At 38.2% G+C, this 16,210-nt stretch overlaps 1 protein-coding gene across 2 annotated transcripts in view; it reads right to left on the reverse strand.

The window, feature by feature from the left end:
* Positions 1–912: 912 nt before the first annotated feature.
* The window catches only part of HECW2 (HECT, C2 and WW domain containing E3 ubiquitin protein ligase 2), a 172,918-nt gene continuing 157,620 nt past the window's right edge, over positions 913–16,210 (reverse strand). Inside the window, exons 28-29 of one of the 2 annotated variants that reach the window (XM_074910722.1) lie at positions 15,544–15,656; positions 913–9,959 (exon numbers count right to left, since the gene is read on the reverse strand). In XM_074910722.1, coding sequence (XP_074766823.1) covers positions 9,848–9,959; positions 15,544–15,656 — 225 coding nt within the window. In that variant the 3' untranslated portion in view covers positions 913–9,847. Of the gene's footprint in view, positions 9,960–15,535; positions 15,657–16,210 lie in introns of both variants that reach the window. The other variant, XM_074910723.1, reaches the window with a different exon arrangement.

Consider the following 16,210-nt stretch of genomic DNA (forward strand, 5'->3'; position numbering starts at 1 on the left):
CTCAATACATAGCATCAATTATCAGTGATCTGGATGAAAATGTCTTACGAGTTTAACACTGAGAACAGCAACAGAGAACAGAGTCTGAAAGGGCTTGTCTCAAAGCCTCTTCTCTTCTTACAGCAGCTCCCCTTCAATGATTTAGGTTAGCTTGCATTGCACTTCTAGTAGCAGCAAGATAACTCAAAATTACTTTCTAGAAGTTTCAACACATCACTTCAATATTAGATTCTACAGAGAGTTTATGTAACACACAGAAGTGACACTTGCCATTTAACCCTTCTAGAGCAAAGGTCTCCTTGGACTGTGTCTTGGTGCGGAGAACACCTTGCTTAAGTGTTGAATAAAGACCATTATCTCTTACTGGAACTAGCATTATCTGTTACAAAAGTAGAAGGAGATCTTTGGCAGGGGCCACTGATTTTCATTAAAGACAGAAAAATGTATTTTTTCCTGAAGATACTTCCCTGTGACAATACAGTGCTTTTCTGTGTTACAGCCACTGTTGTAAAGAATGTCGCTGCCCGTTCTAATACCCCATTCAAAAGCAGAGACTCTTACACAAAGCCTGGGCCTCTCCAACACATTGATTGCAGTATCTGGTGCGTTGTTCTTTTAATTTATCACTGTTTTTGTTTCATACGTAGTTCTTGTTCAAATTATGTTGCATATAGCTGCAGAATCCTTACTTTCTCCGCTTCCAAAATCATGATTTGTAACATGCCAGACTCCATAGGCCACCAGAAGTCACTTAGAAAAGGTGATGTAAGAAGGAATATCTTGTGTTTTTTCCTAAAGGTTTTAAAATCCTGCAAAGGACATCGAATGATCTAGAGATGAGAGGAACTCATTTAAAATACGTTTTTATCATATATTAAGAGGCACAATAAAAGAGTTGATTTGCAAAGTGGATTTTGTAAGAAGATTTATTTTAATTAAGTGATTTCATGATGAAACATGGTCTTAAACAAAATAGAGATCAGTATGAAAATAAAATTATACACAGAAAAATCTTTTCCCCAAATGTTTTTGAGTAACAGGAAATCCAACACAACAGTCATGTATTCAACTGAGTAGATAATTATGTAAATCTGTGAGCAGTCAAACATTATAGTACATTCCTTGAAGCCAGGCACAACGAAACACATTGTGTGCCCCTGGAACACACTCAACACATTTCGTATCTGCTCTCTCTGCCTCAAAGAAAAAAAAAGTGAAATGTAATGCCATGTAAATGGAGAAGAGGACATACACCATCTTAATGCTTGAAGCACATATTCCCCATTTAGTGATTTGTGAAAGACATATACCAAATTCAGATGAAACTTAAATTGCTTGTAGAAAGATAGAAAAACTTGGTATTGTATTTGATATACAGTCTTGTGAACACTTAACTGAAAAGTATGGAAAGGATTAAAAAATACACGTGTTCTACTTAAAGCTTAGAAATAAATATGCACTCTGTATTCTCAGTGCCTGAAATTCTTTAAAAACAAAGAACTTGGTATAAAATTATATCAAGTAATTGTCAAAAATGAGGGAGATGCACCTATATACCTGTTAGATTCTGGATGCCTGCATCCCCACTACAAAAACTTGTAAAACTATATGCGCTTTCAAACGTGCTGAATAACCCAAACTGTAGCCTATCAAGGGCAAGAATATCGACTGACTTGGGGGTACCAGTATTCTACACCATATCCCTCATACCTTCTTCTTCTCTAAAGTTTTCCCCTTCCATACTGTACCAGCCCTTACAAGTACAAATGTTCAGTCACTTATACAAAAAGCAGCCTTGCTGATCAGGATTCATGGATGCCCTCAAGGCTATGTCATTCCAAGGAGAAAGAGAGTACAAAGAGAAAGCATCCTGCTATGATTTATGTACTTAATATCATTATAATTCTTCTTCCTCCCTGCAATGCTGATAATAAACAGCAGTCTCCTGAGTGTTGCTGACTCATTGCAGAAATATGTCCTGCTATATGGAACGATTGAACCATTATGGTCCAACATACTAGTTGTCTTCTCATTTAGGACTTAAAAGTTTATATAAGACTCTTACCACCTCAGTTACCCTGTTGAAGAAGAAAACTTGGAAGGAATTCTTCTTTTACACTGACTTAACCAATAGTCTTGGTCTTCAGGTAAAGAAACAGATCAGCTTTTAGGTAGAGAACCAGATCCTAAAATCTTCCTACCGTCTTACACAGTATTTTTTCTGATAATGTCATTACAGTGTAAATGGAGTCAAGACTTGCATCAGCTTGGCCAAAGCTAACTAGATAATTGAGAATATTTTAATTACCTTCAGTAAGCTTTAGAAACGTTGTATCAATCCCTCTCTTCATTAAAATTCATGGTTCTTACACAGACATAACACAAACCCCAACCATCTTAAAAAAAAATATATATTATTTTCTCACATCTAAATGTTAGGGATTTCGCCCATCACATTTAAAATGAAAGTCACCTTTGGTAGTGATGATTTAACTTCTTATCAGATGCTATTTCCCTTGCCAAATGCACCTAGTAATAAACACAGTAATTATTTGTACAAACAGTAAGAGTAAGAGAACTTCCAGACATCACCCTTAATTTATTTAGAAGCCTTCGTTTTCCTGAGAGTAGTCCAAATAAAAAAAAGCAAACTACACAAAACCAATAAAACAAGAAAAAACAACACAGAAATAAGTTTTCTGATTGTGTACTTTAGATTTTCAAAACCTAATAATTAGGTAAAATATGGCTTGCAGTTGCAGTAACACTACTGTATTTCAGGATGAATAGTAATTTTTCCTGGGTACATTATCACAGTCTAATTTTCAAGCAAAAAGTATCCCCTCTTGTATAGCCCATGGTCAGCACAGCTCACTGTCCTGCTCTCTCTTTGCAAAGTGTAGTCCTTTTTCTGTCCCTACTCTTTCAGTCTTGTCTTCAGTCTAGCCCTATGCCATGGCTGCATTTTGTATGCTCGATGTGCTGTGTGGAACTGCCATATCTTATCATTACAGCACCTACAATTACATTCCTTCCTTAGCATTATTTATGAGGCTTCAGAGATTTATTTGCTTATTCATACAGTAATCTATTTTAAAATTACTCAGCTCCAATGTCTGACTGCAGTCAGCATGGCAAGCAAATATGACGTCTCAGCAAAATGTTCTTTTATTGACCTGATTTATACTGCTAGATGAGTATTTCTAGCTATAAAAATTGTAATTCTCATTTCAAATGAGAGATGCTGAATAGACCATGGAGTATGTCAGGAGCTGCTTGCATTGCAATTAGCAAGCAATGCAGATATGAACGAGCTTTTGGAAGAAACCAGTTCAAGGACTGCATGTCAAAGCCTCATCTGTGGAAGGCACAGTCCTCACTAAGGTAACAAATCACGTGCTGTTGTGATTTCTGGATCAGCACTCACCTGCCTCACCTTAAGAGCTACTCACCCTTTCAGCCAACAGCCTGTAGCAGCCTATGGGGGCTCAGAAATTCTGGCAATAGAAAACATTGCAAGAAAAATCCTCTACTTCATTATTAACTTTGCAAAACCAAAAATCAAAGGACATTTTGCCCTTGGATACCTAATCAACTGTTTTCCAAAAAACTTTCATGACTGTTTTTCTTAAACTGCTCACAATCTAGATGTCAGAGTAACAGGGATCATATCGACTCTCGGGACTGAAGGGAGTTGCTTTTGTTACAAAGGAGACTGGTTTAATTCTTGATGAAAAAATAAACAAACCTCAAATCTTCCTCTGATACTAGAGCTACAGTCACTGTAGGTGGTCAGCAACTGTCTCTGGGTGATTGTAGGATTATGTGCAATTAAAAGGGAGAGGACAGCCAGCCTTTGGAAGGCAGCCCAGAATAAGGGAGACCAAAGTCCTGTGAAGTTTTGTAGGTCTGTACATCTGAAAGCTGATTACATTGATGTCAGCACAAAATTATGTTAAATTAGTGGAACGACATACCTCCTGAGTGCTTAGCAAAAGCCCTCTAAGTAAACCATTTTTTTCTAGTAGGGGCTGAGTGAGAAATTTCTGAAAGTTCTAAGAAGAAACAACTGAAAAACAATTTTCATTATTCAGAAGTTTTCTAAAGGGAAGAATGATTGAAAGAAGCATAGCTCAGCTCCCTTTCACACGCACCATAACTTCCAAGAGATCTGCCAGAATACATCTCTAGTTTTATTATTATTATTATTCTGCAAAGTAATCTGACTGCGTTTGTACACAAAGGAAATAGTTCAAAATTCCAATTACTGATTTGAAAGAGGGCTAATCAATGAGTGTAGTAATTATTTCACACAGTCCTCAGGAGGTATTTTAATTGCATTTTGAATACATACAGATAGTACGATGGATTGTAACCATTTCAGGAGTCCTTCACTGTCATCCTTTTACCTACAGTCAGAACAAGCCTTTCTAAGCAGTGACCAGAAGGTCATTATGTCATCACTGTTACTAAATAGAACTCTCAAATTAACCATGCATTAACCTTAAAATACCTAACGCATAACATGGCACTGAGAAAAGCTTATGAAGGAGGGCCCTAAATGAAGTTTCAACCTCAACAACACCTTCCTTTACAGTAAAATTACTTTTAGAAAATACTAGAAATGTTTCAATAAAGCATTCCATAGAATGAACATTCTAAATAGTAGTTGTCTGGTGGTGAAACTAGTCAGTCTGAAACTGAACAGAAGCCTGTGGTGTATTTGAAAGAGATGCAAAACATAAACCAACACATACTGTAAAAACTGTATGTTTATATGGTCAGCTTTATAATTTTGCCTACTGCTAACAAAAATGGGCTGTAAAAAGGCTTTTAGCCTTACTGGCTTTACAATAAAGTCTTTCTTTTCGCCTACTATTTACCTAATGCATATTTATTTTTCCACAAACAATTTCAAATTCAAGCTCCTAAACCCTTTTTTACTGTAAAATATTTAGGTAAAAAGACTAGTCCAACAGCAGCCACTGTGATTGTAAAGGATTTTTCACTTGCAATTGGTGAGCTAGTCAACCCATAACATTTCTGCATTTGTACAGCATAATTGAGCCAAAATGCAAACAGTTTAAGAAGCCAGGTTTGAGTAAGTATTCTTAAGTTCTGCTTGGAGTTCAATTTCCTTGCCCAAGGAGGAAAGGATGAGAAGGAGAAACAGCAGTGATGGTTTAGTATTCATACTATAAGGTCAATGTTAAAGCTAAGTCTGTAACCTTATAACAGGAGACCAAACTTTTAATTCCCATTACTGCTAACAGGAATAAATTACCCCTCCACATAAAAACAAGGGCAAGAAAAATGATCAGTATAATTTAATACAAATAAGTTTCATTCACTGAAAAGAACTAACTGGCTTTATGCTATAGGAAATGAACTTATACTGGCTAGTCAAGCACAGCTGCCGCTGATTCCCCTTTTGTGACGAGGAATTCCCTCAGTCCAGAAACAGTGGGCTTGCAAGTATCTCTATAAACCTCTGCAGCTACCACTGCAGAAATTCAGTAAACATCTGCAATTAATACTGCTGAGATTACATTCAGCAATCAGATGATATCATTACAAATGCTTCATAAGGAATCTTTTTTTTAAAAAAAAAAAAAACAAAACCAAACCTTTTTAAAGGATTAAAAATACATAAGAAACCACAACCCTCTTTTCTTTCCTACGATTTTAAAATGAGCAAACTACCAGTCCGGTTCTCTGCCTGTTTAACTCATGCCAGAAATTTTGTCTGATGTCCTGCCAGCATGCTGCTGCCTAGATTTTCAGTTTCCCCAAAGATTACATATATTTACTGTACCCTGTATGATCCAAGGTTAACTGCTTCAATGTGGAGTGTATGTGGTGCCCAGCAGGGCTGCATATGCAGATGGATTTCACTCCAGATAATCTCTAAGCCATATTAACACCTTTTTATGGTAGGTTCACTACAAGGATAATGAAAATTATGTTTAAAAGCAAAAAAGGCAGTTATCTGATGAATACTAAGGAAAGAGAGCAGGTGGGGAGTGAGGGAAAAGGTTTACTTCTGGTCAGGAGGATTGGATTTTATTTTAAATGAAAAGGAGGCTTTCCCGCGTTGCCCTGCAAGGTGCTGTTGATGGTGTGACAGAGGTAGCAGGTGGCCGTCTCCTGCCTGCTGTGGGTGAAAACGCTGCTGCCCTAACTGCCGCTGGCTTGCAGACTTTGAATGAGTAACTGCTTGCTACAGGACGTACCACATTGTGTAATGTCATTGATTACAAGCTTTTCTGGTGCATTTGTGATGGTTAAACTGACTGCTAGCAGCACCAGGTGAGCAAAGCACACCTCTGCATGGCTAGGATGCTGGGACGTGAGAAGAGGTGGCCCTGGGGCGCCAGGGACAGAGGCCACTCGAAGGTGCTACTGGCAGGTGCCAGGCGGGCCGTGGGACCTGCTAGCTGCTTTTTGGCTAGCAATGCATGGCTCTGCTTCCCAGCAGAGCAGGAAACATGGGCACCTCGCTTTAACTCTTGTGGGGACCTCCTCAGCCAGACTCTGTCTGATGGAGATGCTGCAGGCTGAATTCATATGAGCTGTCATCACAATGTAGCTGAAAGGAATCTTTTTGTCTACTTCAAGTTGACTGGCATTTTTTTTCCTCCCTGAATGCAAAGCTCCTTAGCACCATCTGGAAGAGCTCTGAGGAGATACAGGGCTTTCAGAAAGGCTTCTCAATATTTCTCTGCCCGGGCCCTTGTGCCTGCCACAGGACATCATAAGCAAAAGCACCATGGTCACCTGTTGCAGTCATCTGCAGGACATGAAAGTTGGCTTTCACTCGGGACACGTTTACCGGGAATGGCTTCCCACACCAAAGGGAGAATATTCCAAGCAGTAGCCAGGAGACGTGATTATTTGAGAAAGCTCAGGCTTCCTTTCTTATGCTCCCTCCCTGGTAGCCTCTTCAGAGCAGCAGCATTGCCTATACCATCACAAAGAGCCAGCCAAGTGCTGGAGGCACGCCAAGCAGCCATATCTGTGCAGCTAACTCATCACTTTCAAATAGCATTTTTCTAGATTCCCCCAGGTGATGTTGGCAGCAAAGGAGGAAGCAGCAACTTCTCAGTCTCTCTTGGTCTTAACGCTAGAAAGGATACCGGACTTTTAAAAATTTTTTTAACTGACAGCTGCTCCACTGGTGACCCTGTCACATCTTTACAGAATACTGAATCATCATGAATAATTTCAACTATTTTTACATGCATAAATACAGAACAAATCTCTGCAATAGATATATTTAAATAAAAACTGAGAAGATGCATTTATTGTTTTAGTTTTGTACAAAAGCATAACTTAAAAGGCAGACTAGTATAAACTTACTTTGTGCCAAATATTTAAACTTTTCATTCCAAAGAGTTTCTGGTTCAAAACTTATAGACACAGTTTCCACCTGGGAAATCTCCTTTTTAGACCACAGAATAACACAGTATTGTAAAATCAAAATTCTGCAGTCCTCCAACCAATCAAAAGTTGCCTTCTGCTTCGAGTGCTGGAGTTTTAGCTACTCAGTGAATGGATCACATGAAACATGAGCCATGCTGGAGTGACCTGATGAAAAGTCAGTATGCCTACTGCTCATTCGCGTTCTGAAAAAAGATGTGCATTAGCACCTGTGACATGCAATCTTAGCAAAGACTGATAAATACATGTGTAAAAATAGGGTGACATGTTTGGATTTTTCTTTGCTACCTCATACTATCCAGAAGTAGCGTAAGAAAACCTATGTTACTTAAGCGAGTCCCAGATGTCATGCAGAAGCTCAGTCGTTCCTGAAGTAAAAGAATGCTTTCACTGTGATTTTGGAAGTGGGGTTTCCTTTGCACAGGTAACATTTTCTCAGTAAGCCTGAAGGGTTTTCTCAGTCTTTGCTGCTGGCACCACCACAGCTGCACCTGCCTTCTGACTTGGCAGGTGGAGTGGCAGTCTTTGCTGATGACATCTCCACAGGAGTTCAGCTCTGTCGGAAAAAACCTCCCTCAAGAACAAGCAGGGTACCTCCCTGAGATGCCCTTTCAAGACTCTCCAAAGTAAGAACGTTACCTCAAAAGCCACTTTTCCCACAGAACAGGGCTTGCTGTGCTTCAGTACTATCAAGAGAGCTAGCGCAAAGATAGATTCATGTTCTTGTCATCCAGTATCCAAGTGCAAATTCCTGGAATTTTAAAATGTGGCGGATGTGCTGCATGACAGCAGCTGTACAAGAAACGGTGTGCTGCACAAGTGTTCCACAAGACCATCTGGAGGAAAGTACCAAAAATAGATGCGAGCAAGCCTCGTGTATTTCAGCAAAATTAAGCGTAAAGAAATTGGTGTCCATGCAGCGTTTGATATGCCATAAAACCTCTTTCAAATAACATTTGATAAGAAGACTATTTATCTGTGAAAATGCAAGCTTAGACACTATGAACAGTTTATATCTTATAAGTGTTCATTGATAAGGGACTGTGGCATTATGACCAGTGGTTCATTTGAAAGTAGGTTACTCAGGGGTTTCCAAATGAGCTAGTTTTTATGATGCTGTACAAATAAAAAGTTGTGGGGAGAATATGAAATATCTGTATTAAACTCCACTGCATTAAGTTATCCAATGCATGAAAAATGACCCAGATGCATTTAAAATAAATGCATATTACAATATCACATATAGTATTATAAAATTATTACTTATGTGCACAGTCCTGATATCTATAGACATGGCACTGTGAAAAAGCCTGGTTCCTAAGCATTTTTATAGATACTTGACAGTGATGCAGTTTGCTATCAGTCAGATCATAACGTCCCTTCAACTTTGGTACATTCAGTGCAAAATATTTTTGGGAGTTTTTTACTCTTATAAAAATAAAAGGCATTTTTTTTCCCTTGAGAGTGCTTAAAGAATAAACACTAGCAGAATGTCTGTTCAAGCATGGAAAGTGACAAAAACAGAAATAGCGTTTTAGTTTGCTTGTTTCCTGCTTACACTCTAAGAAACATAATATAATGAACCTATAAAAATAAACAGAAGTCACTGTGTTAGGGTTTTTTCCTGATATGCTGTGATAAATTGCTAGTTTCTTCTTAAAATAGTTTCCATGCAGTATAAAGCATAAAATCAGTCTTATTAGGTTATTAAGTTCATTATAACAGCTCATCTTTTGTCATACACACCACTGGCAAACACATTTCCACAAACCTCCTTAATGCAAGCCATTGTTGTTACATCCTTTTCTGCTGACTTTCCTTCCAATTCTGCCCCAGGAACTTGAGCTCTGTGGTGCACACCATGCAGGCACTCGTAGTCTTAGGTAAAGCAAGTACTGGATATGCTATTAGAACATATGGCATAAAGTAATGTACCTTCATTAATTTTAAAAAAAAATATAATTAATTGTATGATTTTTAAATAATTTACTGGGTAGGTAAGGGCCTGAATGATTTCACATTTTGATTGAATTTTCTATTCAACAACTTTGATGAAATCCAGTTTTTGGGTACATGTCAGTTTTGCAGTAGCCAGGTTGATCACAACATGGGATCACGTTTCTTGTTTGCTCAGAACATAAACTTAAGAAGTTTGGCCATCCTGAAAAACCATGAATTGCAAGACTTGGTTTTCCCTGCACATCAGGCATACTCTAGTTTCGCAGAATTCTCTACAGTCACTACCACAATGCTTTTTAATTGCTTCATAAGCTCTTTCATGGAACCTCATTATTTGAATTGCACCGTGAAATGACTTTCCTCCAGGAAATCCAATACAAACGTTCATTCATTCCTTGAGAAGACAGATCCACAAAAGTCCAATGAGCTGGGCACTGTGGTTTGCGTATCACTCAAGTCCAAAAGTACTTGTCTCTTCAACTGCTGTCAACAGTTTTTCATATAACATAGAGAATGATGGGTAAGGGGGAAGGTCCAGACGATTAAAACAAGTGTGAGCCCTGAGGGGGGGAAAAAAAGGAGATGAAGAAGTACATTATTTTAAAAGTTCAAAGAGAACGCACAGACTGGTATGTGCTTGCGTAGCGATGGGCAGATAGTATTCTTTCAGAAGACTTTGTTCTGTCAAATTACATTTTCCAACTGAACAGGTAGTGATGTCTAATCTACTTTCTTCTAATTAAAATAAGCCAGTAAGAAGCATTTATAAAGGTCTTTAGAAACACACTGACAGCCCAAAAGGCATGGAATAAATTTTATCCATGAAATATGCAGAAGAAAAGAATGATATAGCATGATACAATTCAAATAGTCTGTTCTGAAATCTTGGGTTTAAATGTATCTTCTGAAAGGTAGTATTTTTTTCTGTACTGACGATACTCAGATATTGTGTTTGTAATCATATTTCAGTACACTGAATATGCATAAGATATTAGATCTGATGAAATAAAAAAAATACTCTAGATATACAGTAGTAAAGGACAGCCAAATGCGCTTCCTTCCACATTTCTTTGGCATATGGATGGTGTTCTTGGGAAGGTACTGCTTGTGCTGATTTACACTATGTACATACCTGGCCCTGCAAGCCAATGACCTTTAGAATAATACTTTTCATAATTACGCAAAACTATGCATGTACCTCTAGCATACCACCCTGCTTTCTTAAGAGGACAACCACGTGGTTTATTTCTGTTTCCAAAGTCCATCTACCTCAGATTTTTGACACACTTGGAACTGACTCTCAAAACCTTTTCCAGGGAATGAAAAGGGAGATATTAAAGGTTTATTCTCTTAGGAGAATAATGGATATCATTGTCTGACCTCACAGCAGGCAAAGCGTAATACTTTCTAAAACACTATAGTGGATAAGCCTGCGCTAGTGAAATAGGTAACGTAACTATTGATGTGATAGCTTCTTGAGGGAGAAATGACGCAAAGAGAAGCTGGAGGAGGCATCTTTTCCGCTCTGAAGCTTTGCACCAAAGCCTCACTTTAGATTGATTTTAGAGGATGAAAACCTTTTTGTATTTTGGCAAATCTCTGTTTACAAATACTTTATTCTTTTGCAATAAAACACATCACAGGGTTATTTTAATACAATCCAGCTGAAAAACAAACTTTTCCTGCAGTGACCTGCCCTTCATCAGTATGATCTGTACTACATGTAAATAATGTCAATGGAAGGACTGAACAAGCTCCCTCCTCGCAGCAAATGCACCTCCTCATCTAACCTAACCAGTCCCAGAAATCTGAGTGTCTACAACAGACCTGTACTGAGGTTTCTCTGAGCCAGTAAGTGCTGCCTTTTATGTGAGCAAATTCATTAATTGCCATCTTAAGTGGCTCTCAGCTCCTAACTACACGGATGAAACATGAGTGAAGTGGGTTAATCTCGCTTGTTAAAAACAGAAGTGTCCATTACAAACCCCCATTGAAGCTGAAACACTTAGTTACAGCCTTACAGTGTCATAAAAAGTATCAGGCCGAAGAAATGCATAGAGAGTACAGAAGGTCACATTATTATTATAAACACAGTCCAAACATCAAATATGCAATCACTTAAAGCACTGAATTTTGCACCCTCCCTAAATACAGTATGCTTAGAAGTATGCTGCTAGTACATGTTGTGTCATAGAGAGGACATTTCCCCACCCTGTATTCCAGGGGCCTGGTAAACTTTCTCCACCCAGCCATCCCTCTAAGGTTCCTGGAGGAAGCTTTCTTTGTACTCCTTGTTTGCCTTTCCAAAAACCTTACAAAGTAATATCTGTCATATAAAGTATTGCATTTCCTGCAGAGTACTTTACAAAAAATAAAAATTAAAATTTCCCTTTTGAAGGAAGAGACTGATTTGGACCCAGCAGCAAATGGGCAACTGGAACTCAGTGATCCCTTAAGTTCAGGGTAGAGTGTGGAAGTGTCTTAGACAATTCACAGTCTAACCACAGGCTTCTGTTGGATGGGGCTGACAGCCACTCATTAGAACTATGGATCATGCTGTGTGGGCTGTAAAACCACAAATTATAAAAGACGTAGTATATAATTAGCAAGGGGTTCATTACAAACTGGTTTAATAGTAAGCTGGCATGTTGTTTACATTTATTAAGAGAACTGAGTTTTATCTTAATTTTGAGGGCAATTTTGAAAATGCAATCACCTACTTTGGAAAACCAAGTCATTAAAAAAGACAAAAACTTAAGATCTTTGTCTTCTGAGGGAATGTATGCCTTCCTCACGCTAGCAAGCAACTTTGTAAGTCTTTGAGAAGAAAGGATTTTTTTTCCTCTGGACAGTATTTTCCCATTCCAACATTTCAAACCACGTGGGCACTAACCATTCATCTTCCTGGACTCACATTTTACGATAACATGAAAAACCATCTTGGTTCCTGTAGTCTAGATACCCAATTAATCTCCCATTCATCCTGATTACAATAGTAAAATAGAGTGACTTAGGGTTAAAATCCAGCAGTAGACATAAATACTATTTGCATGCGAATCATCACATATATGTATAAATAATGTACAGCAATGAACCCAGAACCAATTTCTCAGCATGTAAGTAAATTGAAAGAGTAACAGTCCTTCTGCTGATTTAGTGTAATCTAAAGCACAGTGTAAAAGAAGGAAGTAGAGGTGGCATCAGGGATAGCAATAGTTAAGCTAAACCTGTAATAAACAGTCTTTTCGGGGCCTTTGACATGCTACTGACTTAATAGTGTAAAAACCAGTGATACAAGGTAGGAAACCTGACGTGCGCTTCACAGAAATCTCACTATTTTGATTCAGCAGAACTGACTGCACAGCATTCAGAACAGTGGGAATTAGGTAAACATCTAGTGAATACTTTTGTGTTTATATTCACAGTTGCATAGACTGCACTCACATACCTAACTACATTTGTTGCCTTCTGTGTCTCAAAATCAAGAAGAAGGGATAGGGATGGGTATTCTTAAATTTTCAACAGTGCAATTGTTTTTTTAGAAACAGGAAGAAACATAACGTCCACTGACTTGTTGAGTCCTAGCTTTTACCACCCTCACACTAAGTATTATCAAACTTCACAAGCGCTCACACTGGAATCAAAAGGGCAATCTGCAACAAGTGAGGGATGGTGCCTTAACACAAATGCTTTAGTTATCTGAAAATCAGTAAGAGTCACAGAGTCCTAGGGCAGCATGCTCAGCAGATCCAGCAATGTGTTTACACATGCAGGGCTTGTTTGGAAACCTTTTGAAAGTTTGCTACTCGGGGTCGTTGTTAAGGGTGCCTTACCTCCAAGCCAGTACTACTTGGCGTTTGCACAGTAAGTCTTTGAAGCTGCTGAGACGCAGGCTGAAGCTACGCCACATGCAGGAACTAGATATATAAAAATGCAGATAGTGCTTTCTGCTCGGGGCTTATCCCATTTAAGCACAAACACAGAAGATCATTTATTTTTTACGAGATCAAGGTTCCCCATGTATGAATGCTAGGAATTGCCAGCTCATGACAACTGTAGATGTTTGTCATACACAGTTGTTTTGATTTTAACAAAACAAGTGTGTTATTCGTTTATGTTAATTCTCACACTTGTATACTAAAAACTATCCACAGAGATGAAAGTCAAATGTTTCCTAACGAAGGGAATCATATATGAAATTTCAAGGGCATTATACATTCTGCTAAAAGTGAAGAGTTGGCATTTCCTCTACACTTGCTGAACACCCTACAGTAGCAAAGATTCTCAACACATTTCTCCATGTTGCACTACAGGAAGCAGTTTTACTCTGCAGTTTATTACAACCAGGGCTCTGCGTAACCTTTTCAGAGGAAATTGTGAGTATCCTGTTCTGGCATGTCCTGACCTTTTCCATGCTGCAAGCTGTGCTTGTTAGCATCAGGAATTCCAGTATTAGGGAATATATGGAAAAACTCCCACAATCTCTTTTCTTACTTAAACTCACAATAAAATCTTGTATTTTGAAGTCAGAAATTATTTTTTTAAAAAATCAAAGCTTTTTCTTTTTAAACAGAATGAAAGCTAGTCCATAATAATCATAAACAAACTATACAGTAGACTTACCAGGCTAGAAGGTATTACTAGGCCCCGAAAAGACATTAGAGTATTTGATTTGAAATAGCCATTTCCAGGACTTGCTTATCTTTATTTAATCCTTAGTTGCCTGGCTCTCATTTGTACAGTAAACTGGAAAGATGGCTTTGTTTAAAGGCCACCACTGTGCCTGCGGATTTCACAGTGCCACTTCTGAGTCTTTGACTTGCTCAGTGCAGTTCAAACTGCAGCCTGCAGGCAGGTGCCAACCCAAGAGACGTCTCTGCCTCTCACTACACTGGAGGAAAAAGCTAAGGGATTTTGGTCAGAGAAACTCTCTGTGTGTCTGACAGCCGCCTTAGGTCTAAATAGAGACTCTGAATGCAAGTTATTCCTGAGGAATCTTGTTTACGAGGAATGGGCTAGGATTAGGGTTGAATTTCCTCCATTGATCAGCTCAGCCCAAAGCTACCACCACAGGCTATAAGCAGCATATTAAAGCTGAGATCTGATTAGAGTTAGTTCACCCACACTCTGCACCCTAATCCGTGTCTAACCCATTCTAGAGGCTACAGAATTATAGAATCGGATGAAAGGAAATCAGCCTGATCACAATATAGAACCAGAACCTGTCATTTTTTGTCAATGAAGAGTCCTTGCTAGATGTTTCTTGCATCACTCCTATGTTACTAATCTAGCCCTAGTATTGTTACCATGGACCTTTGAAAACAACTCTTTTTCGTGTCTTTACAAAATGGAAAATTTACAAAAGCAACTTTGGGGTTTTTTTAAACCTTCTCATCTTACTCCTCCAAACCGGCCATCACCCAATTTAAATGCTGCCTCTTCTCTGCAAGGGCTTGTACAACTCAATCCTTGTTTCATATCTTGGACTCTCATACTGTTTTTTTACTGTCTTCACATATTTCAACTGACCCTACTTGTTCTCTTGGAAATCTCCACCTTCTCTTGTCCCTGTGCTGCCTCTTTAGTCAAATGACTCCCTCCTCGAAATACACCCCTTCTTCAGTTCATAACTTGTCTCTTCCACATTTGTTAACACTCTTGACATCAGAGCATAAAAATTACACCACTAAACTGTGTGTGTCTAATGCAAGAAGTCTGATACTAGCTTTCACTGAGATGCGGTCACTAGTGCTATTTCATTTTAATTCATATTAGGTTTTGCTCCTAAGTGATGAACTGCATGCTCAGTAAGTAAATACTTGTACATTTAATCAAATATAACAAAATCAAATTCAGAAGTAGTTATCATTCTAATATAATTTTCCATTAAAAAAGCATTACGATATGGATGTCAGCCACAGTCACACTGCCTTGACCATCTTATGAGAACAAAATTGAGTTCAAAGAAAAATGATGAAATGGATGTATTAGACACTGGAACAATGGGGAAGGAAATTTGCATGTAAGGTATAGTATATTTGCATATTTGGTTAAAATTTGTTTATGTTTCTCAAACAGCTTATCTGTTATCCTGAAAACTGATATTCAAAAGTATCTGTAGGATTAATACACACACAGTTGTACCTTGGAAGAGCAGTGATCTTCCCCCACTTCTCTACGCAGAACCTTCTTGGACCATTGCTCCCCCGCAGAGAGGCAAATCCTTCATAAGGTATGCTGGACGTGCCTGTAACAAACTACCAGGGCAAACAAAACATCACGGATACTGGATACACAAATGGTGCAGGTTAGAAATTTATTTATATCAGCATACCCCCTGAAGTCCAAATGCTTATGTAAAAGCATTTGCAAAATAAAGATATTTGTGAGGCACGAGTGATAAATGCTACTTTAAATGGAGGATAAGGGAAACCAGACCATTACCTGTTAGGGCTCTAGAACGGACAATTTATCGATTTAATTTCCTTCAAAGGTTTCTCTTTGAAAGCATAATTATGCTACATAAATACTGTAGAATAAAACACTATTAGTATCAAGTTAATTAAACTTGGGCCTAAGTGTGTTTTTCCCTAATGTCTTTATTCTGCATTAAGAGGAACTAATAAAAAAAGTAATAATGTATGATAAAGGCTTCATGTTATGTCTTTTTGGCTATGTAGATTTCAGTATCTTTGTAAACCATTATTAAATACTGTAAGAAAAGAACTAAATTCTGAAGGTTAGGTAGAATGTCCGCTGACATTTGCTGAAATGCAATCCTGCTGAGCAGATTTAGTTATAACCTGTCATG

This window comes from Athene noctua, chromosome 7 (assembly GCF_965140245.1).
Source record: "Athene noctua chromosome 7, bAthNoc1.hap1.1, whole genome shotgun sequence".
In the NCBI taxonomy this organism is placed as follows: Eukaryota; Metazoa; Chordata; class Aves; order Strigiformes; family Strigidae; genus Athene; species Athene noctua.